The 26,672-nt window shown below is 39.3% G+C and overlaps 1 protein-coding gene across 6 annotated transcripts in view; it reads right to left on the bottom strand.

The window, feature by feature from the left end:
• LOC120300239 (ankyrin repeat and KH domain-containing protein 1-like) overlaps positions 1 to 24,722 on the bottom strand; it is a 128,235-nt gene extending 103,513 nt beyond the window's left edge. For 4 of the 6 annotated variants that reach the window (XM_039325998.1, XM_039326001.1, XM_039326002.1 and 1 more), the window contains exons 1-2: positions 24,347 to 24,722; positions 6,248 to 6,401 (exon numbers count right to left, since the gene is read on the bottom strand). In XM_039325998.1, the coding sequence (XP_039181932.1) occupies positions 6,248 to 6,401; positions 24,347 to 24,649 (457 nt within the window). In that variant the 5' untranslated portion in view covers positions 24,650 to 24,722. The remainder of the gene's footprint in view (positions 1 to 6,247; positions 6,402 to 24,346) is intronic. The other 2 variants (XM_039325999.1, XM_039326003.1) reach the window with 1 other exon arrangement.
• Positions 24,723 to 26,672: the final 1,950 nt, after the last annotated feature.

The following is a 26,672-nucleotide window of genomic DNA, read 5'->3' as shown; positions in this document are numbered from 1 at the left end:
TTCCAGTGTTGGAGCATTTACTGCTTCTGGAGGCAGGCTGTTCCACTGATTAATTGTTCTCACTGTCAGGAGGTTTCTCCTTAGTTCTAGGTTGCTTTTCTCCTTGATTACTTTCCACCTGTTGCTTCTTGTCCTGCCTTCAGGTGCTTTGGAAAATAGCTTAATTCCCTCTTCTTTATGGCAGCCCCTGAGATATTGGAATACTATCATGTCCCCCCTTGTCCTTCTCTTCGTTAAACTAGACATACCCAATTCTAGCAACCGTTCCTTATATGTTTTAGCCTCCAGTCCCCTAATCATCTTTGTTGCTCTTCTCTGTACTCTTTCTAGAGTCTCAACATCTTTTTTACATCGTGGTGACCAAAACTGGATGCAGTATTCCAAGTGTGGCCTTACCAAGGCATTGAAGAATGGTATTAATACTTCACGTGATCTTGATTCTATCCCTCTGTTAATGTAGCCTAGCACTGTGTTGGCCTTTTTGGCAGCTGCAGCACACTGCTGGCTCATATTTAGGTGATTGTCTACTAGGACTCCGAGGTCCCTCTCACAGTTACTACTATTGAGCATGGTGCCACCTATGCTGTACTTGTGCATTTGGGTTTTCTTGCCTAAATGTAGAACCTTGCTTTTTTCACCATTGAATTTCATTTTGTTAGTTAGTGCCTAGTGTTCAAGTCTGTCCAGATCCTTCTGTATCTTAAGCCTATCTTCTGGAGTGTTGGCTATTCCTGCCAGCTTGGTGTCGTCTGCAAATTTGATGAGTTCCTCATCTATCTCTTCATCCAAATCGTTGATGAAGATGTTGAAAAGCACTGGGCCCAGAACAGAGCCCTGGGGTACCCCACTACACACTTCCCTCCATATAGATGTAGTTCCATTGAGGACCACTCGCTGAGTACGGCCGGTCAGCCAGCTACGGATCCATCTGGTGGTGATGCTGTCTACCCCACATTTTTCTATCTTATCAAGTAGTAGGTTGTGATTTACTTTATCAAATGCCTTACTGAAGTCCAAGTAAATTATGTCCACAGCATTCCTCTAATCCACTAATTTTGTCACTTGGTCAAAGAATGCAATAAGATTTGTCTGGCATGATCTATTTCTGAAAAACCCATGTTGGCTTTTAGTAATGACTTTGTTTGCCTCTAGGTGTTCGTTGATTCGTTGTTTGATTATTTTTTCCAGGATCTTCCCAGGTATTGAGGTCAGGCTGATAGGTCTGCAATTTCCTGGATCCATTTTTTTTCCCCTTTTTTGAGGATGGGAACTACATCAGCTCTTTTCCAGTCCTCTGGTAGTTCCCGTGTTCCAGGATCTTTGAAAAATATAGTTCAGTGGTTCCGATATCACATCTGCCAGTTCCTTGAGAACCTTGGGGTGTAATCCATCTGGTCCTGGCGATTTGAACTCATCTAGGCTGGACAGGTGCTCACTTACCATTTTCTTGCCTATCTTAACTTGTGTTTCTATTTTGTTTTTTATGGCACTATTTTTGATAGGTTGGTCTGTTTTTTCCCTTTGTGTAAAGACAGATGCAAAAAATGAGTTAAATAGTTCTGCTTTCTCCCTGTTGACTGTTGCCTGTCACCTTCTTACCATTTCCACCCACTAATGGACCAATCATTTCCTTCACTTTTTTCTTGTTTTTTACATGTTGAAAGAAGCTTTTTTTGTTATTTTTGACTTTGGTCGCAAGCCTTAGTTCATTTTGAGCCTTGGCTTTCTTCACTTCATCTTGGCAGGCTCGGGCTATTTGCTGATATTCTGACTTAGTTATGTTCCCCTCCTTCCACTTTCTATACTTGTCCTTTTTATCTTTCAATTTGTCAGAGAGTTCTTTATGCAGCCATGCTGGTTTCTTTTGAGAGCTGTTGTTTTTCCTCTTCGTTGGTATTGTGCTAGATTGTGCTTTTATTATCTCATTTTTCAAAATTTCCCAAGCTTCTTGAGTTGTTTTCCCCTGGAGGATTCTCATCCATGGAATCCTTCCCAAGCCCTCTCTAAGTTTATTGAAATTAGCTCTCTTGAAGTCCAAGACTCTAGTTTGACTGTGTTCTATTGCTTGTGCTTCCATAATGTTGAATTCCAATATTGCATGATCACTTCCTCCCAGGGTTCCTATGGCTTCAACACCTTCTATCATTTCATCTCTGTTAGTGAGAATTAGATCCAAAATGGCTAATCCCCTAGTTCCATTCTCTACTTTTTGGGAGACAAAGTTGTCTGCTAGGTTTGCCAGGAACCTGTTTGATCTTCCACTTGGTGCGGAGTTTGTCTCCCAGTTGATGTCAGGGTAGTTAAAGTCCCCCATTACTATTGTGGTGTGCTTCCTACATACCTTAGTTAGCTGACTAGCAAAAAGTTCATCTATTTCCTCTGTTTGGTTGGGTGGTCTGTAGTATACACCTATGGCAATGTCATTTCCCCCCCCCCTTTTATATTGACCCAAATGCATTCAAGACAGTTTTTATCATTGTTGTGCTCTATTTCTGTAGAGATGTAGTTATTTCTTATATAGAGAGCAACTCCACCTCCTCTTTTATTTGGTCTGTTTCTTTTAAATAATTTAAATCCCTCTAGCTGTGTGTTTCATCCCACCATGTTTCCGTAATGGCAACAATATCGTATCTGCCCTCCTTAACCTGAATTGCTAGTTCACCCTGTTTGCTGTTCATACTCTGTGCATTGGTGTATAAACATTTGAGTCCTTTGTAAGTGGCCCCGTGTTTCCTTTCTACATAACCTGTGTGGTGCCTGAGTTCCCCTATTATCTTACCACCTATTTGGTTAGTGTACTTTGTGTGGCACTCGCTATTAGAGGCTTCATTTTGCTTGATAGCAAGGTTGGTATTCTTGTCCACACACACATCTATGCTACATGCACTGATAGCCCTATAATTTTTAAATTGCCGGGGACAGGGTTGTTCCGTATCAATTAACTCCCTGTCCCCGCTGTTTAGTTTAAATTTCCCTCCAGAAAATCTGTGAATTTATAGCCGAGTAACTCAGTCCCTTTTTTGATGGATGCAAACCATCTCTTTTGTACATCTTTTGATTGGACCAGCTACTGACATCGTGACTAATATATCCGAAGCCTTCCCCTTTACACCACTCCTTTAGCCACATATTGATTGTGCTATGCGCTGGCCTTTTCCGTTTTGCTCCTTATACACTGGTAAAACCTCTGAGAAAGTAAGCCTACAGCCTATTCTGCTAAGTTCCTTCCCCAAGCTCTGGAAATTGTTCTGCACAGAGAGTACATCTTTTTGGGACAGATCGTTAGTGCCAAGATGTACAATAGACTCCACATCACAGTCCTTGCTGCCATTCTTGATTATTTTAGAAATACGCTTCTTGTCCCTACTGGCAGTAGCACCTGGAAGACACCTGACCTCTTTCGAAGCCTCTGTGTCCTTTCCTAAATTTACATCCCTTATAACTGAATCACCTACCAGAAGGTAGCTTCTCTTTTTGGGTGCCTTTCTGTTCTTGCATGACTGATGTGCAATACCTGATTCACACTTCTCCCTGTCAAAATCTAGTTCTTCATCTTGGACCACAATCCCCTGCTTATTTGAGTTATCTTCACAAATACCTTTACCTGTCTCCTTAATGTCCCTATTAAGGTCAGCAAGGGCACTGTAACTGTTGTGCAGGGACATAGCGAAAGCTTGGTGTTTATGGTTCACAGCTCTCACCCTGCCAGAACCCACGGTTGTCCACACTGCTCTTCTCCTGCAGGATCTTTGTGGTAAAGGGGGCTGATAGCACGGAGGCTTACTAGAGTAGAGGGGCTGAACTGGACGCCTAATTTCTGCCTGAAGAGTACGGATTACAGACCCTAGGTAAAACGTGATGTCACGAGACCGCACCACTTAGTGACATTTCTGATGGTTCCATTACCAACATTAAGCAAGGAACTCACACAATCGCAACTTTTGACGATAACTATGTTCATATTCTGTTATATTTTCTGAAATAGAATTGTGAGACTTGTCTCTAAGTGGTGACACCACACTTTATGGCAGCATAAATAAAATGGAATAAAGAATAAAAGAGTTGGAAAGGGACCTTGGAGGTCTTCTGATCCAACCCCTTTCTCAAGCAGGAGACTCTATACCATTTCAGAAAAATGGTTGTCCAATCTCTTCTTAAAAAATCTCCAATGAATAGAACAGAATACAGCTGGAAGGGACCTTGGAGGTCCTGTAGTCCAGCCCCCTGCTCAAGCAGGAGAACCTATGCCATTTCAGACAGTGACTGTACAGTCTCTTCTTAAAAACCTCCAGTGATGGAGCGCCCATGATTTTTGAAGACAAGCTGTTCTACTGGTTAATTGTCCTCACTGTTAGGAAGTTTCTCCTTAATTCCAGGTTGCTTCTCTCTTTGGTCAGTTTCCAACCATTGTTCCAACCAATGATGGAGGAGGAACCTTCCAATTCCTCCTTTGCAATATGAACAAATCCAGTATCCCCATTTTTCATTATATATATTTATGGGTGAAGCTGAACAACTGTTTCCTTATGTTATTTCTGTCTATTAATCCTTCCCCTATTTTCCCACTTGATGTTTCCATACTTCAAACTTCAACAAGTTTGTCCAGTTTGCTAACCAATACTAGTATCAAAAATCTATCACTTTTTTCCTGCTACAAATCTGAGTCACAATTTTTGTAGCCAGCATTTCCAAATACAACAAAAATATCAGCAAACAGTAGTAGTGTTTACTGTGGTTGTATCTGGCAGACAGGCTGCTAACTAGGTTAGGTTACAACTAACCTAACAAAATATTATGATTATTTGTCTCTTAATTTTGCTAAGTAGATATAGGGTGATAAAACCTACATTTTAAAGGTTTTGAGAAATATTAACAAATCAATACAATTAGTTCTTGACTTATGACCATAAGGGACCTACCTATTAAGATGCAAACTGTGGTATTTATTAAGTGAACCATTTCATTCAACAACCCCAAAATTAATTGTGTTTGCTAACTGACTGTATGGATTGTTAAGTGAATGTCCCAGCACAGGGTGCCTTGGGGAGGAGCGGACAGGGTGCTGCAACGTGGCATGAATGCAGGGACGCTGGGAAAGAAGCTGCAGTCTGCCCTAGAATGGGAAGCCCCAGCTCAGCCTTACACTGGGATGGGAAGGCAGGAAACAGGCAGGTCAGAGGGAAGGAGAAGCCATTAAAGCTGCCCCAATCCAAGCCTTTCCCCACGCACGGCAACAGCAATCGAACTGTCCTGCCAGTGGCTTCCTTCCTATTGGTAGGTTTCACTATTGTGGCAGTGCTTGCCCCAGCCTTTACCCATCCCCCCCCCCTGCCAGATTGGGTTTAGCTCTCCTCCCCTACACTATTCAGAGTCCCATCCTATCAGTCAGCAGTTACCAGGGACTTTGGTTAGTGAGGAAGCTTTCTCTCTGCTAGGGAAGGGCTTTAAAAGAGAGGGAAGGCTTCCTTCAAGTATATGTGAACTCTTATTAGGAGGAATAGTGTTTTCCTTTCCCCTTCTCACTATGTTTGAGACATGTGCTTGACTCCCTCTTCCCCCATTTCAAAAGCATTGGAAGGAAAAGAGGAAGGCTTGTTTTGGGGACACACAAACACATCTCAAATACTGCAAGGAGGTGGAGTTCACCTTCCCCCTTCTCACCATATTTGAGACATGTCTGTGCATTCCCCAAATAAACCTTTCTTGTCTCTTTCTGCTGCTTTATAGTTTTATGGATTTAAGCTATAGGAAGGTAATTTTCTAATCAAATCTTAGAAATGTTCCCAGTACTTTTTAGAATTTAATAGTAGAATAGTATAAGGAGAAGTAATGAGCTTCCATTCACTAGATATTTTCAACGAGATGCCGAACAGCCACCTGTCAATAATGTTTCCTTGCATTGCGAAAATAATTTTATTGAATTACCTAAATGTCTCTTCCAACTTTATGGTCTTAGAATTTTCCACTATTCGAAGTATACTATCTGTATCTTAATTGAGATAACCATGTCTTCTTTTTAGGAAAATCTGTTTAAAAAGTTAATTTGTTCCTACTTCTTGCATTCCTTAAAAACACTTCTTTAAAAAAAATAGCTTCATTCAATTCAACAAAAATTCAAATTCTGTTGTTAGCTTTAATTTCAAGTTGTTAAAAGTGCCAAGTATTACGATAACTATTTCCTCAGGTTAAATAATTAGTTCATCCTAAAAAAAAAAAAAAAAAATACTGCCAATTTTAAAAAATTTACCTGCTGCTTCCAATAAAGCTTCTAATCTTGCTTGTGTTTCTGGATCCACTGTCCGTAGGTCTGCTCCTTCAGCAGCACTTGATAAAAATATCTCAGATGTTGTTTTAAGCACTGGGTTATCCAGATCTTCTTGGTCCAAAATAAAAGATTCGACCTATTTGAAGAAAAATATAAAAGTTGATTCTAACACATAATAAAACTAGGAGATATGTTACTAGAGTATACTATCTCATCCCTCTTAAATATTTTATTTTTCCAGACCAAATATTACAGAAGCATGAAATTTCAGACAGAATACAGATGTTCCTCGACTTATGATCACAACTGAGCTCAAAATTTATGTTGCTGAGATAGTTGTTAACTGATTCACTGCAGTTATTAAGTTAATAACATGGTTGCTAAGTGAATCATTGCAGTTGTTACATTAGTAACATGGTTATTAAGTGAATCTGGCTTCTCCATTGACGTTGCTAGTCAGAAGGTTGCAAAAGGTGATCACATAACCGTAGGGTACTGTAACCGTCATAAATATGAGTCATTTGCCAAGCGTTTGAATTTTGCTCATGTGACAATGGGGATGCTGCAACAGTCATAAAGTGTGAAAAATGGTCATAAGTCACTTTTTTCAGTTTGTTGTTAACACCGAACAGTCACTAAGTGAACTGGACTACCTATAGTACTGCCTTAAGTAATCATGGCACACCACAATTTTTTTTTTTAAAAAAAATACAGATAAAATGTAGGCTTTCTATTCTTCCTGAATTAGCCAACTCTGATTCACTATAAAACAATGGCAACTTTTTTAGACTGAGTGTGCCTAGAATATTAAAAAGTTAAAATGTTAACAATGGTCAACATATTGTTGTTGCTGAGGGCCAATCAGCCCAGAAAATTCAATAGCAGTGCTTTTGTAAGGCAAGACACACATTTTTATGTATTTTGCCAATAATGTTCTTCTAATGCATATGAAATGTTTGAATGGTTTGACTAATACACATTTTGTTGGACTTGATGCATTATTTATTTGATTACATAGGAGAGCTGAAAGAAACAATATTTACTCCTGATCCTCCAAAATTATGATTAATATCAGCAGTATTTCTCTTTGACCTGCTAGGAGGAAAATAATGTATCTAAACTGTACTTGGTCTTCTAAAGTGAAAAATTTGAAAGTGACTTTTAAAGCGAAAAATTAGTACATGGAGAACTAGTCTTTCATTAGAAAAATTGAAGACTTAAGATAAAATATGCAATTCTACTGCCATTTTTGGACTTAAAAACAATTCCTAAATTCATTAGCATGTCTACAAGTTTTCTATTTCTATATAAGTCACTTGAGAATATTTTTACTTTACAAATATAAATATAAATCCTTATCCCATTGAATTTCCATGTTGCCTATCAATATACCAACTTTTAAAGGTAGTTAACTTATGACCACCTGTACTTAAAACTACAGGGGCACTTCAGCTCCTCCTACCTGCCTACCTCCCACCCATCCATTTTGGCTTCCTGCCGCTCTTCAGCTTCTTCTTGCTCTTGCTGCTGACCAGGGATGCCCAGCCTCACTGCTGGGCCAGACTGGGCTGGGCTTTGACTGAGGAATAAAAAAGCAGTCCCTTTGCACAGAGCTTCTGAGCAAGGCTAAGCTTTGGGTTCCAAAAAGAAAAAAAAAAAAAAAAACTTGCTCAGCCCATCTTTGCTCTTTGCAAAGGGACCGCTTTCAGGTTTGTTTTTGGAACCTGAAGCTCTTTGCAAACAAGCTGTTTTTTTTCTCAGTCAAAGCCAAGCCCAGCCCAGCCCAGGCCAGCAGCCAGTCCAGCATACATGGACAGCAGCAGCAGAAAGAAGACGCCAAAGGTCAACTGAGGATGCCTTGGGGCTTAGAGTGCAGGGTTGCAAGGACAAGGGTCTGGGTTAGGGCCGCCTATCACCCTGGGGGAACAAAGGAGCAGAGATGGGGAGAGATGGGTAGGTAAGACGCATTGGAAAATCTCTTACCATACTGAGGCTCAGGGTTGGAAGGGGCCAAACCCCAGATGGCTTAGATGGGGTAGCTCTCAGTTAATCACAACAAACTGGGATTGTGGTCACTAAGTGATGCATCCATGTGACATTTCACTTTATGACTGCATCACCTTGTGACAGAAATTCTAGTCCCAATTGTGATAATAAGTTGAGGATAACTTGTACTACTTAAAACAGCAATGCTGTATAAAAATACAAATGCATAAGTAATATTCAGGTTCCCTTCAGTGCTCTTAAATTATATACTTTAACCACATTGTTTCCAAGAAGCAATAATGGTACAATTTCAGCTACACAGAGAAAGTAGAGAAATAAAGATTGTTTGAAATGTTAAAACCTTATGACATTTTGCCAAAAAAATCAATTCATTCATTTATAAAATTTGTTTAATCCAATCTAACAATTCAATTGAGCAATCTCAAAATACAATGAACCAAATATGATAAATAAAAAATAGTAAGTTTTTAAATTCCTTTTTCATTAGACACCTGAAACATCAAAGACCCTTTTAAAAAGAAAGGTCAAGAGATGGGGAGGGGTCCGAGTGTATCTCCATTGGCAGCATATGCCATTTTGATGGGGGGGCCTGTGAAGACCATAAATGCAGGCATTAGTTATCAAATTACTTTTTCATCAATTTTATTACTGTGCTGTCTGATTAGGACAAGACCCTTCTCAGCTATCTGATGGAAGAGAAGAAACATTTTCAACAAACTCATCCTTAAAATATCTTGCTGCCTAAGCTTGTAGAGCTTTACAGTAATGACCAGTACTTTGAACTTGAATCACTGACTCCAGTAATCACAAAATAGCAATTATTTTGCAATGGAGGGGTTTGTTGGGATCTTGTCTGTTCCATTTGATGTCAATTGTAACTTTTTAGTGTCATCAAAGGAATTACCATGCAGAACAAGCTGCAACAATCCACCTACATACAGATCTCCAACATCTCTCTGTTTTAGAAGGGCTACAACTCCCACACTAGCTGAAGTTAGCCAAAGGATCCTACAAAAAGAGGTGGTTGTACTGGACAATCAGATTGGTAAGATTTTGTTATAATAATCAATTTCAATAAATGTATTTTCAATGGTAGATTGAATTTGCAATCTGGTCCACTTAGTGGGGCTGACATCATTATACGGTAATTAAATGAATTAGAGCAGCATGAGCCTCTTCCGTATGTTATCTGGCTATTCTGGGCTTAGAGAGTGCTCTAGCCCTTTGTGCCTAGGTAGCAGTTCCTGCATATTCCCATCAAGATCATCTTTTTTACTTCGTACATCTAAGGATGCCTAACAGGGATTACCTCTCCCAATGATTTAATGCATGGGAGACAGGAAACATAGGCTCCATTGCTTTTCCTCCATTACTACCATCTGATAGTTGGCCACTAAGATAAAAGTGAAACCCTCCAAAAAACAGTGCTTCCAACCCCCAAAACTGGTAGGAGTTAATGGATGATGGCATCAATAACAATTGAATAATGTAGTCAGACCATACTCTCTCCATCCATTTAGATTATCAATTTCCTCTTATGATTATTTGTAATTGATGTTATGATTAAACTGTATATTTTTCCTGGAGTAAGAAATATAGACTCCCAAACCCTAAGGAGAGGAAGAAAGCTTGAGGGATAAGATGCTATAAGAATGAAACCAGTCATGAGATTGTTACAAAAAACAGTCAGGTGCAAATTCAAGACTTGTTCCTTGCAGGAACAAAGGAAGACTGTTTTTTAAAAATAATTTTCTGTGCCCAAATGTAGAGATATACTAGCTTTAAATGAGAAATTGTTCATTAAATGCCTGGAATTTCTGAACCACATCTCTTTCTTTTCAGTAAATATTACTAAAAACAATTCTGCGATAATCATGTTTGGAAGGAATCACTTTCAGTTCAGGGTAGTTGCAAGAGTCTGGCAGTTAATTCTCCACCTTCTTAACAATTTATTTCAAAAACAAGGGATTCAAGACTAGGCAGACATTGTCCAGTCTGGGTAGATCAAGAGATAATCTCATTAAAATGTCTTTCAACACTAATATCAAATCACAGTACCTCAGAGAAGCATTAAATACTTCTCATATCCAGCTAACTACACCAACCCTAGACATAGGTCCAGTGCCTAAATGGCAGAGCTTTTGTAGTATAAGGATCTAACTTATTTATGCTAAAAACTCAGAAGAATCCAGAGATTTCAAGATGCCACTCTATAAACTTCTAGTTATCCCCAACCGATATCTAATCCTGAGCAGATGTAAGTGGTCATATCTGTAAAGTGGATACATTTGAGTATATCTACAAAGAGTCTGGGTCATCTGTAAAGGGCTATAGGGAAGAAATATAGGAGCATACATACTTTACTCTCTTATCATCGTTTAAGCCAGTGGTTCTCAATCTTCCTAATGTCGTGACCCTTTAATACAGTTCCTCATGTTGTGGTGACCCCAACCCCCCATCCAGCTGGCCGGGGAGGGGGGGCAGGAAGACCGCTCCGCCAGCTCCGCCCAGTCTGGTTGGAGAAGCTCCATTCCTCTCTTTCCTCTCTCTTTCGTCTTTCTCTTTCTTCTCTCTCTCTTTCGTCTTTCTTTCTTTCCTCCCTTTCTCTTTCTCTCTTTTCCTGTTTCTCTTTCCTTTCTCTTTCCTCTCTACTCTTTCTCTTTCCTCTCTTCTCTCTCCCTTTCCTTTTTCTCTTTCCTCTCCCTTCTCTTTCCTCTCTTTCTCTTCTCTTGTTTCCTTCCTTTCTCTTTCTTTCCTCTCTTTTCCTCTGTTTCTCTCTTTCCTCTCTCTCTCCTACGGGAGCATCGCCAGGGGTCCCCGCCGCGCCTGGCCCCCGCCGCGCCCTCAGCTGAACGGGCGGAGAGGGGGAGCAGGACAGGACGCAGCGGCTCCGACAGCATGGCAACATCGTCGGGGTTCCTCGCCGCCACCCCCGGCCCGGCCACCGCCCCACCGCGTCCTTAGCCGAATGGGCAGGGAGGGGGAGCAGGATGGTAGGCAGCAACTCCGGCAGTGGCACGGCAGCATCGTTGGGGTTCCTTGATGCCGCCCCTGACCCGGCCACTGCCCCGCCGCTTCCTCAGCCGAATGGGTGGGGAGGGGGAGCAGGTCGGGAGGCAGAGGCTCCGGCGGCACGGCAGCATCGTCAGGGGTCTCCACCGCCGCCGGGATTCCGTGCTGCCCAGCCTCGTCCTCCGTCCATCAATGGAGCCACGGTGGGGGCTGGTACCGTGTGACCCGCCAGCCCGGCTGCTCCCTCCCAGGTACCCCTCTTGCTCCAGCACTCGCCCGAGCCACCCAGGAGGCACAAGGAAGGAGAGAAGGGCGAGGAAACCGCTGCCACCGCCCCAGCCGGGACTCTGTGCTGCCCAGCCTCACCTTCCGCCCATCCGATGGAGCCGCGGTGGGGGCTGGTGCTGTGCAGCCCATGCCAGCCCGGCTACTCCCCCCCAGGCACCCTTCTCGTCCCGACGCCCACCCAAGCCGCCTTGGGGACAGCAGGAGGAAGAAGGGGAGGAGGAAGAGGAGGGCAAGGAAGCCGCCGCCAGCACCGGGCCCCAGGAGGTGGCTCTCCTCTTCTACCTTTGCTGCATCTCCTTCTTCCTTCCCGGCAGCCTGGACTCCAGTGCGCCTTCCGGCCAGCGGGTCCAATGGTCAGACTGGCTGGGGATCGCAGGGGCTGGTCTCCCTTGGGCCGTGGCTTGTGGGAGGGCTGCTCCACTCAGCAGAGCCTCCAGCGGGCTGCTCCCAGCAGGGATCCCAGGGCTTCCCTGGGCAGCTCCAAGGCGACGAGGCCCTGGCCGTGCTTCTCTCAGGGGGTGGGGCACCCGGGCGCAGGGCCAATCAGGAGCCCTGCAGGAGGTAAGTCTGCCTGAGACAGAGAGAGAGAGAGAGAAGGGAAGCGAAAGTGCCTCTCTCTCTCTCTGCAAATGGTGGAGGAGGCCATGTGGAGACGGATGCGGAGCGGTGTCTCGGTTCCTAAGACCATCGGAAATATGTGTTTTCCGATGGTCTTAGGTGACCCCTGTGAAAGGATCGTTCGACCCCCAAAGGGGTCACGACCCACAGGTTGAGAACCGCTGGCTTAAGCCCAAATTTTGCTGTACCCCACCACTGGTTGTTCAGCTTCTCACTCTTAGTGAATTTTAATATTACTTGAACAAAGCATGCATCACACAGCATATAGAATAATTCTATCCGGTTATTTACATCATTCAGGGTAATTATATAAAGATAAGCTTAGACAAGCCTTTACAATAAAAATTTAAGACAACTTATGCAAAATCATTCTATATAAGCTTACACAAAAGACTAATTTCATGAAGCAATGCTTTTTGTCAGATAAGCATGTTTTGAATTTGAAAAAAAAAACTTATTTTGTGGAAACAAAATAGTTAATCTACAATAAAGTACATTACTTTATTAAAGTACTATTCTATGGGATTTAAAAAATATTTTGGCTTATGCTATTGAAGAAATAAGGAAAAAAATATTAAAGATCAAAACAGAAAACAAGTTTTATGATAAATTGGGAGAGGGGAGGAATTGAGTTAACTCATACAATTATAGGATCAAGATCAACAGCATATTTTAACAATTAGGTTTAGGATAATTCTTCATTAATATATATTCTAAAATAAAAAATATTAACCCACAATGACTGAACAAATCTTCATCTTTGAATGGCATTTCACCATTCCATTTCTATAATACATTGGGCTCACCTTGAAAAGACCCTGGATATAGTGATTAGTCAGCAGCAAGTACATTTTTTTTAAAAAAAAGCTATTGCTACAATATATCTTATACATGAAAGCTCTAGTGTGAATCCTTTGAATATATCATTATATTAATAAATGTTAAAAGAAAGTTGAAGATCTTGTAATAAAACAAAAGAACTCTGCTGCAAAAGACTATTAATCCAGCATTCTGATTTTCGTAATAGCTATTTAAAATATTACGGGAAGCTCATAAAATCATACAATGCCTATACTAGAAGAGTTGCACTAGTTGGCATTTGTTTACTTGGCACAATTTAAGGTTTTTCTGTTAACCTGTTAAACCCCAAATTGCTTAAGGCCTGTTTCTCTCAAGATGAACCTGTCTAGTTACTTAAGTCATGAGGAGAAGCCTCTTTGAAGATTCCCTGCTGCCAGAAGTTTTTCTGACATATGGGGGCGGGGGGGGGGGGGAAACCTTCTTACATGTCTTGCATGTAAGACATGTGGAACTGTACTCCCCAAGTATTCAGGAAAATGGTCAAAAGAAACATTTTACCAACTATTTAATTTTTAATTAAATTTATTTTAAGGTTTTTATTTTTTATACAATTTTATACAATTTTTATATAATTCCATAAATTCTAGCTGATATGAAACGTAACTGGGAAGATATTAGAATAATGTCCTACTTATGTCATTTTTCCAACGCATCTGGTTGGCCAGTATGGAAAAAAATGGCCTTTTGTCCTATGTAGTACAACTTTTCAAGAATATTCCATCTGTGAATGTTAATCCAATTTTCCTTAGGGGGTAAAAACTATATATACATTCGTCTTTCCCAGTGATTTATGCCTCTAAACAAATGTACAATAAATTAATGTAGAACAAACCTTTACTCGTGTCTGCTATTCCATGAGAATTTAATTATACTTACCTTACAGGATTCTTCTGATAAGGATAAATCTGGATTACCATATATACCATTTTGTGTTCTAGAGAGAAAGGTAGGACATAAACCTAATAGCAAATATACATACTTTGTGATGTCCTAACATTTCCTCTTGAAGTTAAAGTTATAAGGAACATTCATGCCTTATGACTGTGTATTATAAAAAAGTAAGCTTTCAGTTGATACTTGAGGGTGCCATGGTTATAAGGGGCAAACTTTGTCACCTTATATGATGGCCCATAGCCAGGTCCCTGTCAAGAAAGATTTTAAGTGGGCTGCAAGTTGGGATAAAATTGCTTCATTAATTCAAAAATCCAGAATGCACATTAAGTATGCAAAAATCTCTTTTCATTGTCCAACTTTCTAATAACTACAAATGTGAATACAAGTATTTACATTTTTATGAAGAACAGAATTCAATGTGAGTTCAGAAGAACTCTTATGGTCTAACAAATTTGCTATCTCCCTTTACTCTTTTTCCTTATGTTTTATCAATAAGAAAAAGGAAGATTATATACTCATTATTTATGAGTTAATTAATATTTGTTTATGAATTACTTTAATAAAGAAATGTGATATTTGAACTGACATAGGAATAATTCTAGGTATCATTTTGTGCTAATATGGAAGTATTCTTGGTGCCATTGAAGAACATATTTCATGTCCAAAACATGTATTGTTTTATAAAAGTAGTAATTATGTACAATATAAGCATTTATTTCTCAGTTTCAAAGCAATAAATCTTTGTAGTTGCTATCCCATAGAACAGTTCATTGTTATATTTAGTAAAAATACAAAGCTATGATAAAATTAATGGTTTCTGCATTTTTGATTATTTAAATAGGTAAACAAGTGTTTTTAGTAGAGCATGTATGAAACAGGAAAAAAGCTGACCTTACAATAAAACAGCCCTACTGGAACATTCCATTGGAATTTCACATGTAGGTTGTCTTCACAGAACAAATATCAAAATACTCTGAGTGTTCTATATTCAAATCAAACAATATTTGAAATGGTTCAAGTGTTCCATTGTAGAGAACAATGGAGTTCAAGACAAGCTCTTGATCCCTCATTTAATACAATATGGCCAATAATTTAAATAGATTTGTACATACTAAGAACTATCAACCTATAAAAAGAGGCCAAGGAAATGAGTTTTATAAGTGTTGAAAACATTTAAAAAAATTCCTATACCAAACAATTAGTTTTCTAACACTAACAAACAGCATAAGATACAATCTGTGTTTGGTTACATACTGCACTCCAAGTCACCATGATGTGGAATTATTTAAAAAATTATTTTGGGATATAAGAACAGTTTATGTTGAAGAGGATTTCTCACTTTGTCCTGAGGTTAGAACATATCTTTGAACAACCTGTTTTGTTCCATGCTAGGAATGCTGAAAGGGCTAATCCAAGCTCAGAAAATTCTGCTAATCGCCATTACAATATTTTAATATTTACAGTCCCAGCATAAGGATTATTCAAGTTTGGATGGGGAGCAACTGTTTCCAACTGAGTTTCCAAAGTCAGTGACTGTGTATAGGCCAGCCAGACTCGAGGATACATATAGTCCTCATATAATGATTGTTCTGTTTAACTGCTTAAATTACAACAGCTGTTACAACTGAAAAACTTTGATTGTCAGTGTCCCTGCAGTAACATGAGCGAAATTTGTGTGCTTTACCACTAGTGGCATTTACAACCAGTGCAGTGTTCCACAGTTACATGATTAATCTTTGTGCACTTGATTGTCAGCTTCTGATAAGCAGTGTCAATGGAGAAGTCAGCAGTAAAATTGCAAAGTCACAGGATGTCTTGCTTAACAATCTTGGGTGATTTGCATAATGACAACCACTGAAGTGAGGTCATAAGTCTGTTATGGTCACATAAAGCCTTGTTATCATTTAGACGACCTGTAAAGAACTGGCTTTTCACTCAAACCTTTGGAGAGGTGGACCCCTTTCATAATGCCTGGAATGTTTTATTTTTGTCTTTTATTCTTTACAGATTTTTATTTCTTTGTTGGATTGTTGTGAGCCATCCAGATTCAATGTCAGACAGCATACAAGTTTAATATATTATTACTATAATTCTGCCCTATTTTCCATTTGAACATTTTAGTTATTAATAAACTTTATATTGATATTGCCAAGCTATTTTAATCATAATTTAAATTTTCAGCACCTAGCTGGAAAATACATAATCTCACATATAAAGATTCATATACAAGGTGTGGTTTAAGTTTAAGAAATCTGGTTTTGTTTTCATATCTGGAGAAAAGCTATAGAGGAAATTGGCATACCCTCCATAAAGAAAAACCTGCTTGTTGTTCAACAGCTGTGCAATAACATCTGAAAGCTAAGTGTAATTTTTAGAGTTAATGGGAGAAATTTGTCTAAAGCAATACTTACTCAAAAAAGAATAATGCATTTAATTTTTATACAATTACATTGATCATAAGTTTTGCTGATCTAGCAAAGTACATCTCCCAGCTTCCTGGCAGACTACAACACACCGTGGCATAGGATGATGTAATCCGCCAGAAAAATCTGTTGGCTTGAGAAAAACTCCCTAGGTACTTGCCACCTAATTTAATTCTAAAGAACTATAAAAATCTAAAGTTTTGTTTTAAAAAATGGAAAAAGGATAGGAGATATATATTAAGCATAAGATTACTGAAATACTTGGTGGTTGCCTTCTCAATCTCAACATCTGGGAAGATATATACAAAATACTCTGTAGGAGGTGCTCAGAAAGTGTATGTTTTTGAATCATGTCAGTATTGTTATTGAAGTAAAAACATGTCAGCTACTTTACAGCATTTCCTTACAAATTATGTACATTAAAGAGCTGATTTAATCCGATATTCTATGGTCTATCCTTGTGGTATAATTTCAGTTGAGATTTTGGTTCATTATCAGTTCTTCACTGAAATTTATCTTTGCTCCAATAGGATTTTTTTTTTAAAAAAAATATTGTTTATTGTGTAAAAAGACACTGAAAAAGCAGCTTCTAGCTTATCAGTTTTCCTCTGTATTTGTCTTTGGCTGAAAATATTAAGTAGAAATGCATAATTGGGAACATCTGATTTCCAATCTCTCCTATGTAGAAATGCCTAAGAAGGTATCTCTCCCTATCTCTTGAGTATTATAGAGCTGAAATATAGGTGGGTCTTTACATTGGCTCAATTAAACGTTTTCTTTCAATACTATTAACAAGCTAGTATAATAGGGTCCATTTGCTGTACTGTATATATCTGCCCTTCTAAGTAAAGGTGGAATTGGCAGCTCACATTCTATTGCCCTGCCCCTTACATATAAATATTTATATAGCTGACTGACCTTTGGTACGAGGCTTGCTAGGAAATGAACTTGATTTTGTTACTGATCAGAGCAATCCAAGCACCTCCAACACTGAAGCTAAGTTTCATAATATCATTTCCTCTGCACACTTATATAAATATAAATTAACCTGTTTTGATTAGTTTGGCAGTAAAATCTTTTTTAGGATTTTAAAGACAAAACTTGAACAGTACAGATTTATTAAAACTCTTTTTACATTTTTATAAGGAATTGTACTACTGGTATGCTCATTTTATTGATAAAATTTTATTTTACTGTATCTTAATAATTAAACCACTGGAAAGAAAATCAGATTAAACAATTTTTTTTTAGAAATGATAAACATTTGATACCAAAAACTTTCCAATCATATTGAATACAATTACCTGGCTCACACATTAATCTAATTAATTATTTGCTCTACCAACACTAGTGTAAGAATATGTCTAAAGCTACTGAATCCTTAGCAAGTTAGTTATTTAATTCATAGTTAATTCATAATTATTAAATGGAAAAGTATATCCATAACTTATTTAATTCATAGTTAAATAACTAAGTTATGAAGACCCCTTTCCATTAAGCAATTAGTATATTTCAAGGAGATGGACTAAACAGTAAGAAATCCGCCACTAGATGCTAAAACTATACTAAAGCATGACTATAAAAATAGTAATTTCACTTTTTAAATCTCTGACTTGTATATCTTGACTACAAAAAGAGCTAAAAATGATTTTGTAAATTCCAAATCCTATTTCCAGTCTTATTAAATTACTGCCCAGGAATTCTGCAATTATTCTCATTTATGAAGAGACACAACATATTGTGCTTTATTATGGGGGCAGATTTTAGGCTTGTGAAACTCCATAATATGGAGTGCTTTCTTCCAGCTCCAATAATGGCCTTTGTTAACAAAGAATAACTTGACCACACTGATCCATTCAAAGCTCCAAGATTGGATCAAGCTATTCCAGAAGTTATAGCTTACACCAGGGGTAGGCAACCCAAAATACTCAAAGAGCCACCTGGACCGGTTTCCCACCGAAAACAAAACACTGGGAGCCGCAAAACCCTTTTGAGATCTAAACTGAAGATAACACTGCATATATCCCTTTTTACCATTATATATACATACATACATACATACATACATACATACACATACATACATACATATATATCATAAAGGTAAAAAAGGGTATATGCAGTGTTATCTTCATTTTAGATGTCAAAAGGGTTTCTCTGTCTCTCTCCCCCCCCTCTCTTTCTCCTTCTCTTTCCTCTCCCTCTCTCTCTCTCTCTCTCTTTCTGTCCTTGGTCTGCCAGTCCTCTTCCCCCACTCTCTCTCTTTCTCTCTCCTCTCTCTATCTTTCTCTCCCTCCCTCCCTCTCTCTCTCTTTCTCTTTCTCCCCCCCTCTCTTTCTCTCCCCCCCTCTCCCTCTCTCCAATCTTCTGCTCACTGGCAAGCTGGCTTCAAGCTGTTCTCCAACAAGCTCAGGGGTAGGCAACCTTGGCTCTTTTGTGACTCATGGACTTCAACTCCCAGAATTCCTGAGCTAGCATAGCTGGGCTAGCTAGCTCTCTCCTGCCCTTCCTGCTTCCTGCAGAGACGCAGCAAAGGGAGGAGCTCCGCCCAGTAAGCTTTTCAGCTCTTGGAGAACACCGTGAGTCCACTCAGCTCTGGAGCCGCAGGTTGCCGACCTATGGCTTACACAAAATAAGCAAAGGCTATCCTCACCTATACCATACCAGTCATGTTATACTAGTTCTAAAGGGCTTCCATGGGCTATTAGTTAGCCACTACTGTAATTTCAGGATGATATACAAATACAATATTTAGGAGCATTTGATGGATCACCTGCTCTTTAAGACACCTCCTCATCACTTAAAAGATTTAATGATGATGCTTTCTTGAAAGAATCACATCTGAAAATCAGTTCACTATGTTAACAATATGAGAAATATTTCAATAGGCATACCCAACTATGAAATTCCATTCTTATTCAATGTATCTGTTCATCTAAGCTTAATGGAAATTCTGCACTTTTTGTTGACACTGTTGCCTTGTTTCAGATACTTAAGGAATTTATGGGTAAAATGTTTTAATATTTTACTGGATTTTTTGAACTGGAGCTTTTAAAACATTTTCTTTTTAAAAAGTGAACTATATCCTTGCACTGTTATTTGTAAGAATGATAATATAGCATATACATTAACAATAAAATCCATACTCTGAAGCTTGATTTAATAAAATATATAGGAATTCTGAACCAAGGAACTTGTTTTCTGTGATAAAACATAGTTTTTCTGTGCAAAAAAAGGTTCTTATTCTAGTGCACTTTATTTTAATGGAGTGATGGTGTTTTGTTGTTCATAAAGATGTGAAAGTCAGAAAAGTCAGAAAACATTGCAAACCACTTCATACCACTGCTGGTAAATTCAGGTCCCTGGCTCACCACTGCCTCATAAGTTAATACTGATCACTTTTCCATCTCTGTTGTCATAAAAATGGAAAGTTCTCCAATTCTCAGAGACTGCCTTTACAGGTTGCTGCAGTTTTCTTGCCAAGTTTGCCATTTCCTCCTTCCTAGGGCTGAGAGAAAATGACTGGCCAAAGGTTAACTAGCTGGATTCATGTCGAAGGCAGACTAGAACTCATGATCTTCAGGTTTCTAGTCTGGTGCCTTAGCCTGAGCCACCAAAATGGCTCAGAATGCAGCTACTACCAAAGTGCAAATGGAAATATGATTTATAACTAAACTATTATTTAAAAATACGTATTAAGAAAAAATAATTTGTAAAGATCTTGATCATGTCAAGAAGAGATAGATTTGACAAGTACTGATCACAGATTAAAATCACGTATTGCGTTTATGAACAGTTTGGTTGCTTGAAATTTAGAATGTGAATTCATCTAACACAAATCCAATTATCCAATAATTATTTTACCAAATCATGTTATTGAAAAATGTGCACCAAATCACTGAATTCAGATAAATGGTTTCTAAGTGCATTGAGAGAACTCTGACATTTTTTGAGAGCTCAGCAGGATTTTTTCCTTGACATAATCACTAACGGCAGACCAGAGTTTACAACTGCCAGTTGCTAGTTTCATACTTTCAGTTACCAACAAGCAAACCACATTATGGATCAAAGTTTTGTTTGAATCAAGTCCTTGCCTTGATGAATAAACTTTTCCTGAAATGCACAATCAGACTGAAGCTTTTAAGAATCTTCTATAATACAAATATGATGGCAGCAAACCTAGGATAGCGAAATTTAAACAATTGTGTACAATTTCATATTTAGTAGTGGGTCAAATTCAGTGACATGTTGAGTAAATCTGAGCCTCTCTCACACATGGCTCACTTACCCAATTTGTTTTCTAAGCTTTTCTTCCCAGTTGGAATCTAGCTCTGAGATCAGATGGGAGGGGGAAAAAAGAGATGGAGGGGGGAGAGAGAGAAGGTAGGTAAGTCGATTTCTCCTTAGTTTTCTCTCTCTCTTTTTTTTAAAAACTCTATTTTGTGGGTGATATGGCAGATCCCAATTGCAATCTTCTTTGAAACAGGGAACTACCCCATGAAATGCAAGGTGATTTTAAAAATAAAAAGGGAACGGTAAGAATTCAAGTAACTTACTTTCTGCAATTATCTACATCCCCCTCACTCATGTATTTTTCCTCATCTTAGCATGAACAGCAATGTACTGCAGTTGCCAAAACAACATGAAGTTTTAGGCTGCACCAAGAGGTAAGACGACAAAATCATGGGAAGTGATAGTATGACTGTATGGTGCGCAATCCTAGTCACTAGGACGAAAAGGATGCTGAGAAACTGGAGAGTACAAAGAAAAGTAATAAAGATGGTAAGGGGCTTGGAGGCTAAATCCTATGAAAAACGGTTAAAGGAATTTGATATGTTTAGCCTAAAAAAGAGAAGGCTAATAGGGGATAAGACAACAGTCTTCCAATACACGAAGGGATGACACAGGGAAGCGGGTATGGATTTATTCTTCAGAGCACCCAAGCGTACGATAAGAGCTTCCTATGGGTAGAAGCCTTACAGTAAGAGATCCAAACCTGAAATGAGGAATTTCTTAATTCTGAGAGCTATTAAGCAATGGAACAGCTTCATCTTGAAATTGTGAATGTTCCATCACTGGAGGTTTCAGGAAAAGACTGAATAGCCATTTGTCTGGGATGGTCAGAGTTCTGCACTGGGCAGGGGATTGGACCAGATTCCTCTAAGGTCCCTTCCAATCCTAAAATTCTATGATTTCAGTGAGTGTACAACGTACAAGACCAACCCAAACTCTAATTCATTCATGCAACTATAGTAAAGTGGTTACTGTATCATCTAACATAGCAAACTACAACCAGCCAGTTTACTAGTCACTCATTATGTTGGCTGGTGAATCAGCCACCTCTTCATGGTGATTTGTTATCGTTTAATTTAGTTTTACACTATATTAAATTATGATTGTAAACCTTAGTTTATCATAATAGCTGGATTTGTACAAGAATTAAGTCAAAACTGAATGTCTTATGGTTTAGCACAGAGTGAACCAGCTTAAGTACCTGAAACAAGGTAAATTAAGTTTATATTAATCTCAGATGTAAAATGTATAATCTAGGCCAGGGGTGTCAAACTGCTGGCCCGCAGCCCAGAGGTATCATGCAGAAGCCGTGCCCACCCCATTGCAGACAATGGCAAAATAGTCCTGATATGTCACGTGACGTCACATGACATCGTGAGTTTGACATGTCTGATCTAGGTCTATAAAAACAAGTAAATTTCTATAAAACATATCTACAACTTGTGATTTTAAATTCTGACTTAGCCATAATTTTAACCAATAACTCACATTTAAATGTCTGACTAGCAAGCCTGAGTAGCTGCTTCCATTCCCCTCAAGTAAGGTAATATTGAAACCCCCAGACCCACCAAAGATCTAATATACGTGCATGGACACTGTAAAACATCATTATTCAATATCCAAACTAATAATCTGAAGCAGTCACGCAGATTATTCACAGGCAAGCTGACAGAGGAAATATTATAAGTTAAAATACAAACAGAGCTATGGCATAGCTTCTGATCCTAAGAAAACATGAATGCTAAGTAATAAACATGGAAAATGAAGGTAAGGGTCTGAAATAATTAATAAATGAAATCTACATTTTTGATATAGAAACTAAAGTTGGGGTTTAATGCTCTTTTTCTGCAGACCACTTCAAAATCTTACAGCTATAGCAGCTTACTACTTCCACATAAATTGAAGAACATACATTGCCTCTATTTTAATAATAATTTCTCTTTAACAGTCATATCAAACTGTACATAATATATACAGACCCTACACCAGGCTACTGAGAAGATACCCTTCAAAAGACAAAAGCTTAAAGAAAATTGTTTGCAGTAGCCTCTTATTGTAAAAATCAGAGAACTTAAACCAAGATCTGGTTAGCTTTAATAATCTGACCCTGATCAAATTAGCATCTCCATCATATAAAAAAGATTCAAGTAGAGAGCCATGTTCCAATATTTTTGACAGTTCTATATCTTTTTCCTGAATGGAATTGAGAATTTATACTCAATTATGCACAATAAGCATTGTGAGCTTATGCACTGGAGACAAATTCCTTGTGTGTCCAGTCACAAATGAATTTTGTCCCATTTTATGGTCTTTCTTGCCATAGTTGTTAAGTGAATCACTGTACTTGTTAAGTAACACATTTGTTAAGTGAATCTGGTTTCTTCATTGACTTTGCTTGTCAGAAGGATTGCAAATGTCATAAATGTGAACCAGTTATCAAGCATCCAAATTTTGATCACGTGACCATGGGGATAATGAAATGGCTGTTAAGTAAAAAACTGTTATAAGTCACTGTTTTCTGTGCCACTGTAATTTTGAATGGTCACTAAATGAATGGTTGTAAATCAAGGACCTGTAATTTTTCTTTAAATGTATTAATGCTACCCTATCTAAATCCTTCTGGGAAAACAAATCTGAATTTTGCAACAAATATTTGTAATTAATTTTTAATTCTAAAGGCATTCTCTATATTACACATAAATGCCTTCAAAATTCCCATTAAGACCACTATTAGTCTGTGGTCTTTTAAAAGATTTTGTAATATGTTCATATGATGTGAAGATACAAATAAAAAGTAAATAATGCAACAAATTACAATAAAGGCATTACCCATTACCATAAACAACATGCCTCCTTAAAAAATGATATCCAGGGTGAAAATAGTACCTGCTGTTTTCCCCCCAGACACCTGAAAGCAATTATTCATTTCAGGAAATAAACCACATGATTATGTGCAAACTACTATAAATGATGCTCCTCCATGTCTAATTAGGCACATTTAAGTTTGAATGTGAGAAGCCATATGAATATCCAGATCAAACTATCATCTATCTGAATATTCTGGCATTCTTAAAATACATGCAGTTTAGACTCTTTTTTACCTACGAGATGAAGTTGAAGACTCATACATTGAGAAGGATCCTCAGTTGAATCTAAACACACACAAATCTATCAAGATGAAATACAATTCCAGTCAAAGGGATCTGAATTAAATTTACACGTTAAAACTAACACAAAAAGGTCGTTTTATTACCCTCACAGATCTCTCGCCAGCCCCGAAAAAGCAATTAGCACAACTTTCCAGAGTAAAAACCCTTGCAGGCGCGGGAAAGAAGATTCTGCGGAAAGCGAAGATCGCTTCCGCCATCATCGAGACCTGAACAGGTAAGGCGAGAGAGACGCGCTAATAAAGAGCGTGCAGGGCTCGTCTCTAGCTGTTCTCCCTTACACAATGAATCAAGAAAGAAGAACAGGCCTCGGCCCTCCCCATATTAAAATCGGAGAGGCAACCGGGGGCCAATTTGATTGTTGGGGCGTGTGGCTGGGTCTCCACCCTCCTTTATGCGACCAAGGCGGCCCTGCAGAAAGGATCCCGAAGCTTGACGGGCGGGGCTGGCACCCAGCTCCGTTCGAGACAGCGACCATCCTTCGCGGATAGCCGGGCGGGAGCGAAGGCCTCTCTCACCTCAGACACTTCGTCCTCGTCGCTGCCGGATCCACCGCCGCCCCCACTTCTTAGGACAGCGGCCGCCAGTTTAAAGTCGAGGGCGGCAGCGGCGGCAGCAGCCCCGGCCTCTCCCGAAGTTGTTGCCGAGCCTATCGGCCCACAGGGCCCAGCCTCTCCGAAGAGGCGTACGGCCCGTAACCCCAATGGGTTAGGCCCGGCCGTGGAGGCCTCAACGATGGCGGCCGGGGCAGCACGGGGCGTCACCGAGTCTATTTCCTCATCGCCGGTGGGAGTCGGGGCGGCTGTGCCGTCCGTAAGCATCGCGCGTTGATCCAAGCTTCAGCCGTGGGAGGGGGGGGGGGAACGCCGTCTCCGTCCCCTCACAGCAGCAGCGCCACTAACTTCTCACACCCTATCTAACCCACAGTCACCGCGCTGCCCTCGCCAACCCAGTTCGCTTTTTCCATTGGTCATATTAGCTCGATGCTTCCAGCCCCATTGGATACAATCGTTGTCACTCTAGAGTCTCGTCACGCGCTCCTTCACCCTCCTACCAGCAAGATACTTTGAGAGTACACGCTGAGGCGGTTTAGACTGCCCGCCCACCACTTAAGTCCTGCAAGCTCGCTTCCTGAAACTGCTTCGATATTATTAGATAGCTGCTATGTCAATCAATTTCTAGCCTCCAAATTTTGTTATCTGAATGGCTAAGACAACGGTATTTCGAAATACCTTTAAGCTTGATTAAACAGAATAAACATCAATCACAGCCTACTCTTCTTGGCGGTGTGCGATTGGTGTATGCTTTCTTTTTTTTCCAACTTCCTCTCTTTCCACTAAAATTTTCGACCGGAGAAATGAAACTCCCCCGCTTAAAATAAAAGCTTCAGGATGGGAAGGGACGTATGTCTGTTAATTGCTGTATATACAAGTCTGTCTTTCCATTCCACTTCAAACCATTCCTTAGCAAAAGCGATTGGGCAAAAGTGATTTGGAAAGTAAACCCGAGGTCTGATTTGGTGGGCTAATGTTCGAAACGCTGAACTTGTTTTTCTTAACGAGCTATAATTAAGCAGCCATGGTCTAATGTGATATGCCAATTCAATCAGTAACTATGTTAGCACAAAATTGTAAAGAATATCGTTTGATCTTTTCAAAGTTACAACCGTGCTCGCTTTAGTATGCTGTCCAAACGTGGATTCATAAACCATATTGTGCCAGGAAAATAACTTGAGGTGGAAGAGCATAAGGCAGAGCTATTCCCTGAGCAATGTCTGCTTTTAGGCTTTTTTTTATTTCTTGCACGTGTCCAAGTACTTAATTCTATAAACAGATGAGTTTAGTTGAGATTAGGAATTCCAAAAAGTGAGCATTTCAACTGGATCCTGGGCACCTTGTGTGAAGCAATATGTGAACCCGGTTGTAAAGGTGATGCACAGAGCGGTATCTGTACTGCTGCAAAAGCCAGGGAACACACAGCTGCTTGCTTCCATTCACAAAGTATGGAGAAAGGAACAAAAAAATGAATGTTATTTTCTCAGGTGGAGAGGAAGGGCCCTCTGTATCCAAACAAACAAATGTAAATCAAAACAGGTCCTTCACTGGTTTCCCAGTCATTTTTTTCCACCTATATAAATTTATATTTTAGTTGGCTATAGTTTTTAGTTTCATTGGTTTGGATTATATTTTAATCTGTTTAGAGAGTTCTTCAGAAACCTATACATGCTAAAAGCAGATATTAAAAATAAATAGATCAGAGTGGTAAATCTGGATTCTCTTAAATGCTACTTTTAAAATAAATAAATAAATAAATAAAAACTTTATTGTCATTGTATGTGTATACATAGTGTACACATACAACGAAATTTACTTGACACCCAAAGACCAGGTCCCACACACATAATCCCCAAACACACTCCCACCCACCACAATTCCCCACCCCAAGACCACACAACATCCACACAACAGACCAAGTAATACTGTCCAACAGTTCATTGATGGTGGCCCTTTAGTTCATTGTTGAGTGCAATTATAGCTCTAGGATAAAAACTATTCAGAAAACGTGTGGTCCGAGTTTTAATCATTCTGTATCTTCTGCCAGAAGGCAACAGTCCAAAAAGATTGTAAGCAGGATGGGAAGAGTCCCTGAGAATGTTATACAACTTCCTCAAACAACGAGATTCGAAGATGTTGCCCAGGGCTGGTAGCTGAAATCCGATAATATTCTGGGCAGTTTTAATGATTCTCTGTAGAGCTTTTTTGTCCACTACAGAGCTACTTCCATACCATACAAGAATGCCATATGTCAGGACACTCAATGGTGCTGTGATAGTAAGACAGAAGT

This window comes from Crotalus tigris, unplaced genomic scaffold (genome assembly GCF_016545835.1).
Source record: "Crotalus tigris isolate CLP2741 ecotype Arizona unplaced genomic scaffold, ASM1654583v1 scf7180000024339.11422700, whole genome shotgun sequence".
Classification (NCBI taxonomy): domain Eukaryota; kingdom Metazoa; phylum Chordata; class Lepidosauria; order Squamata; family Viperidae; genus Crotalus; species Crotalus tigris.
This window is presented reverse-complemented; position numbering and strand designations above follow the sequence as displayed.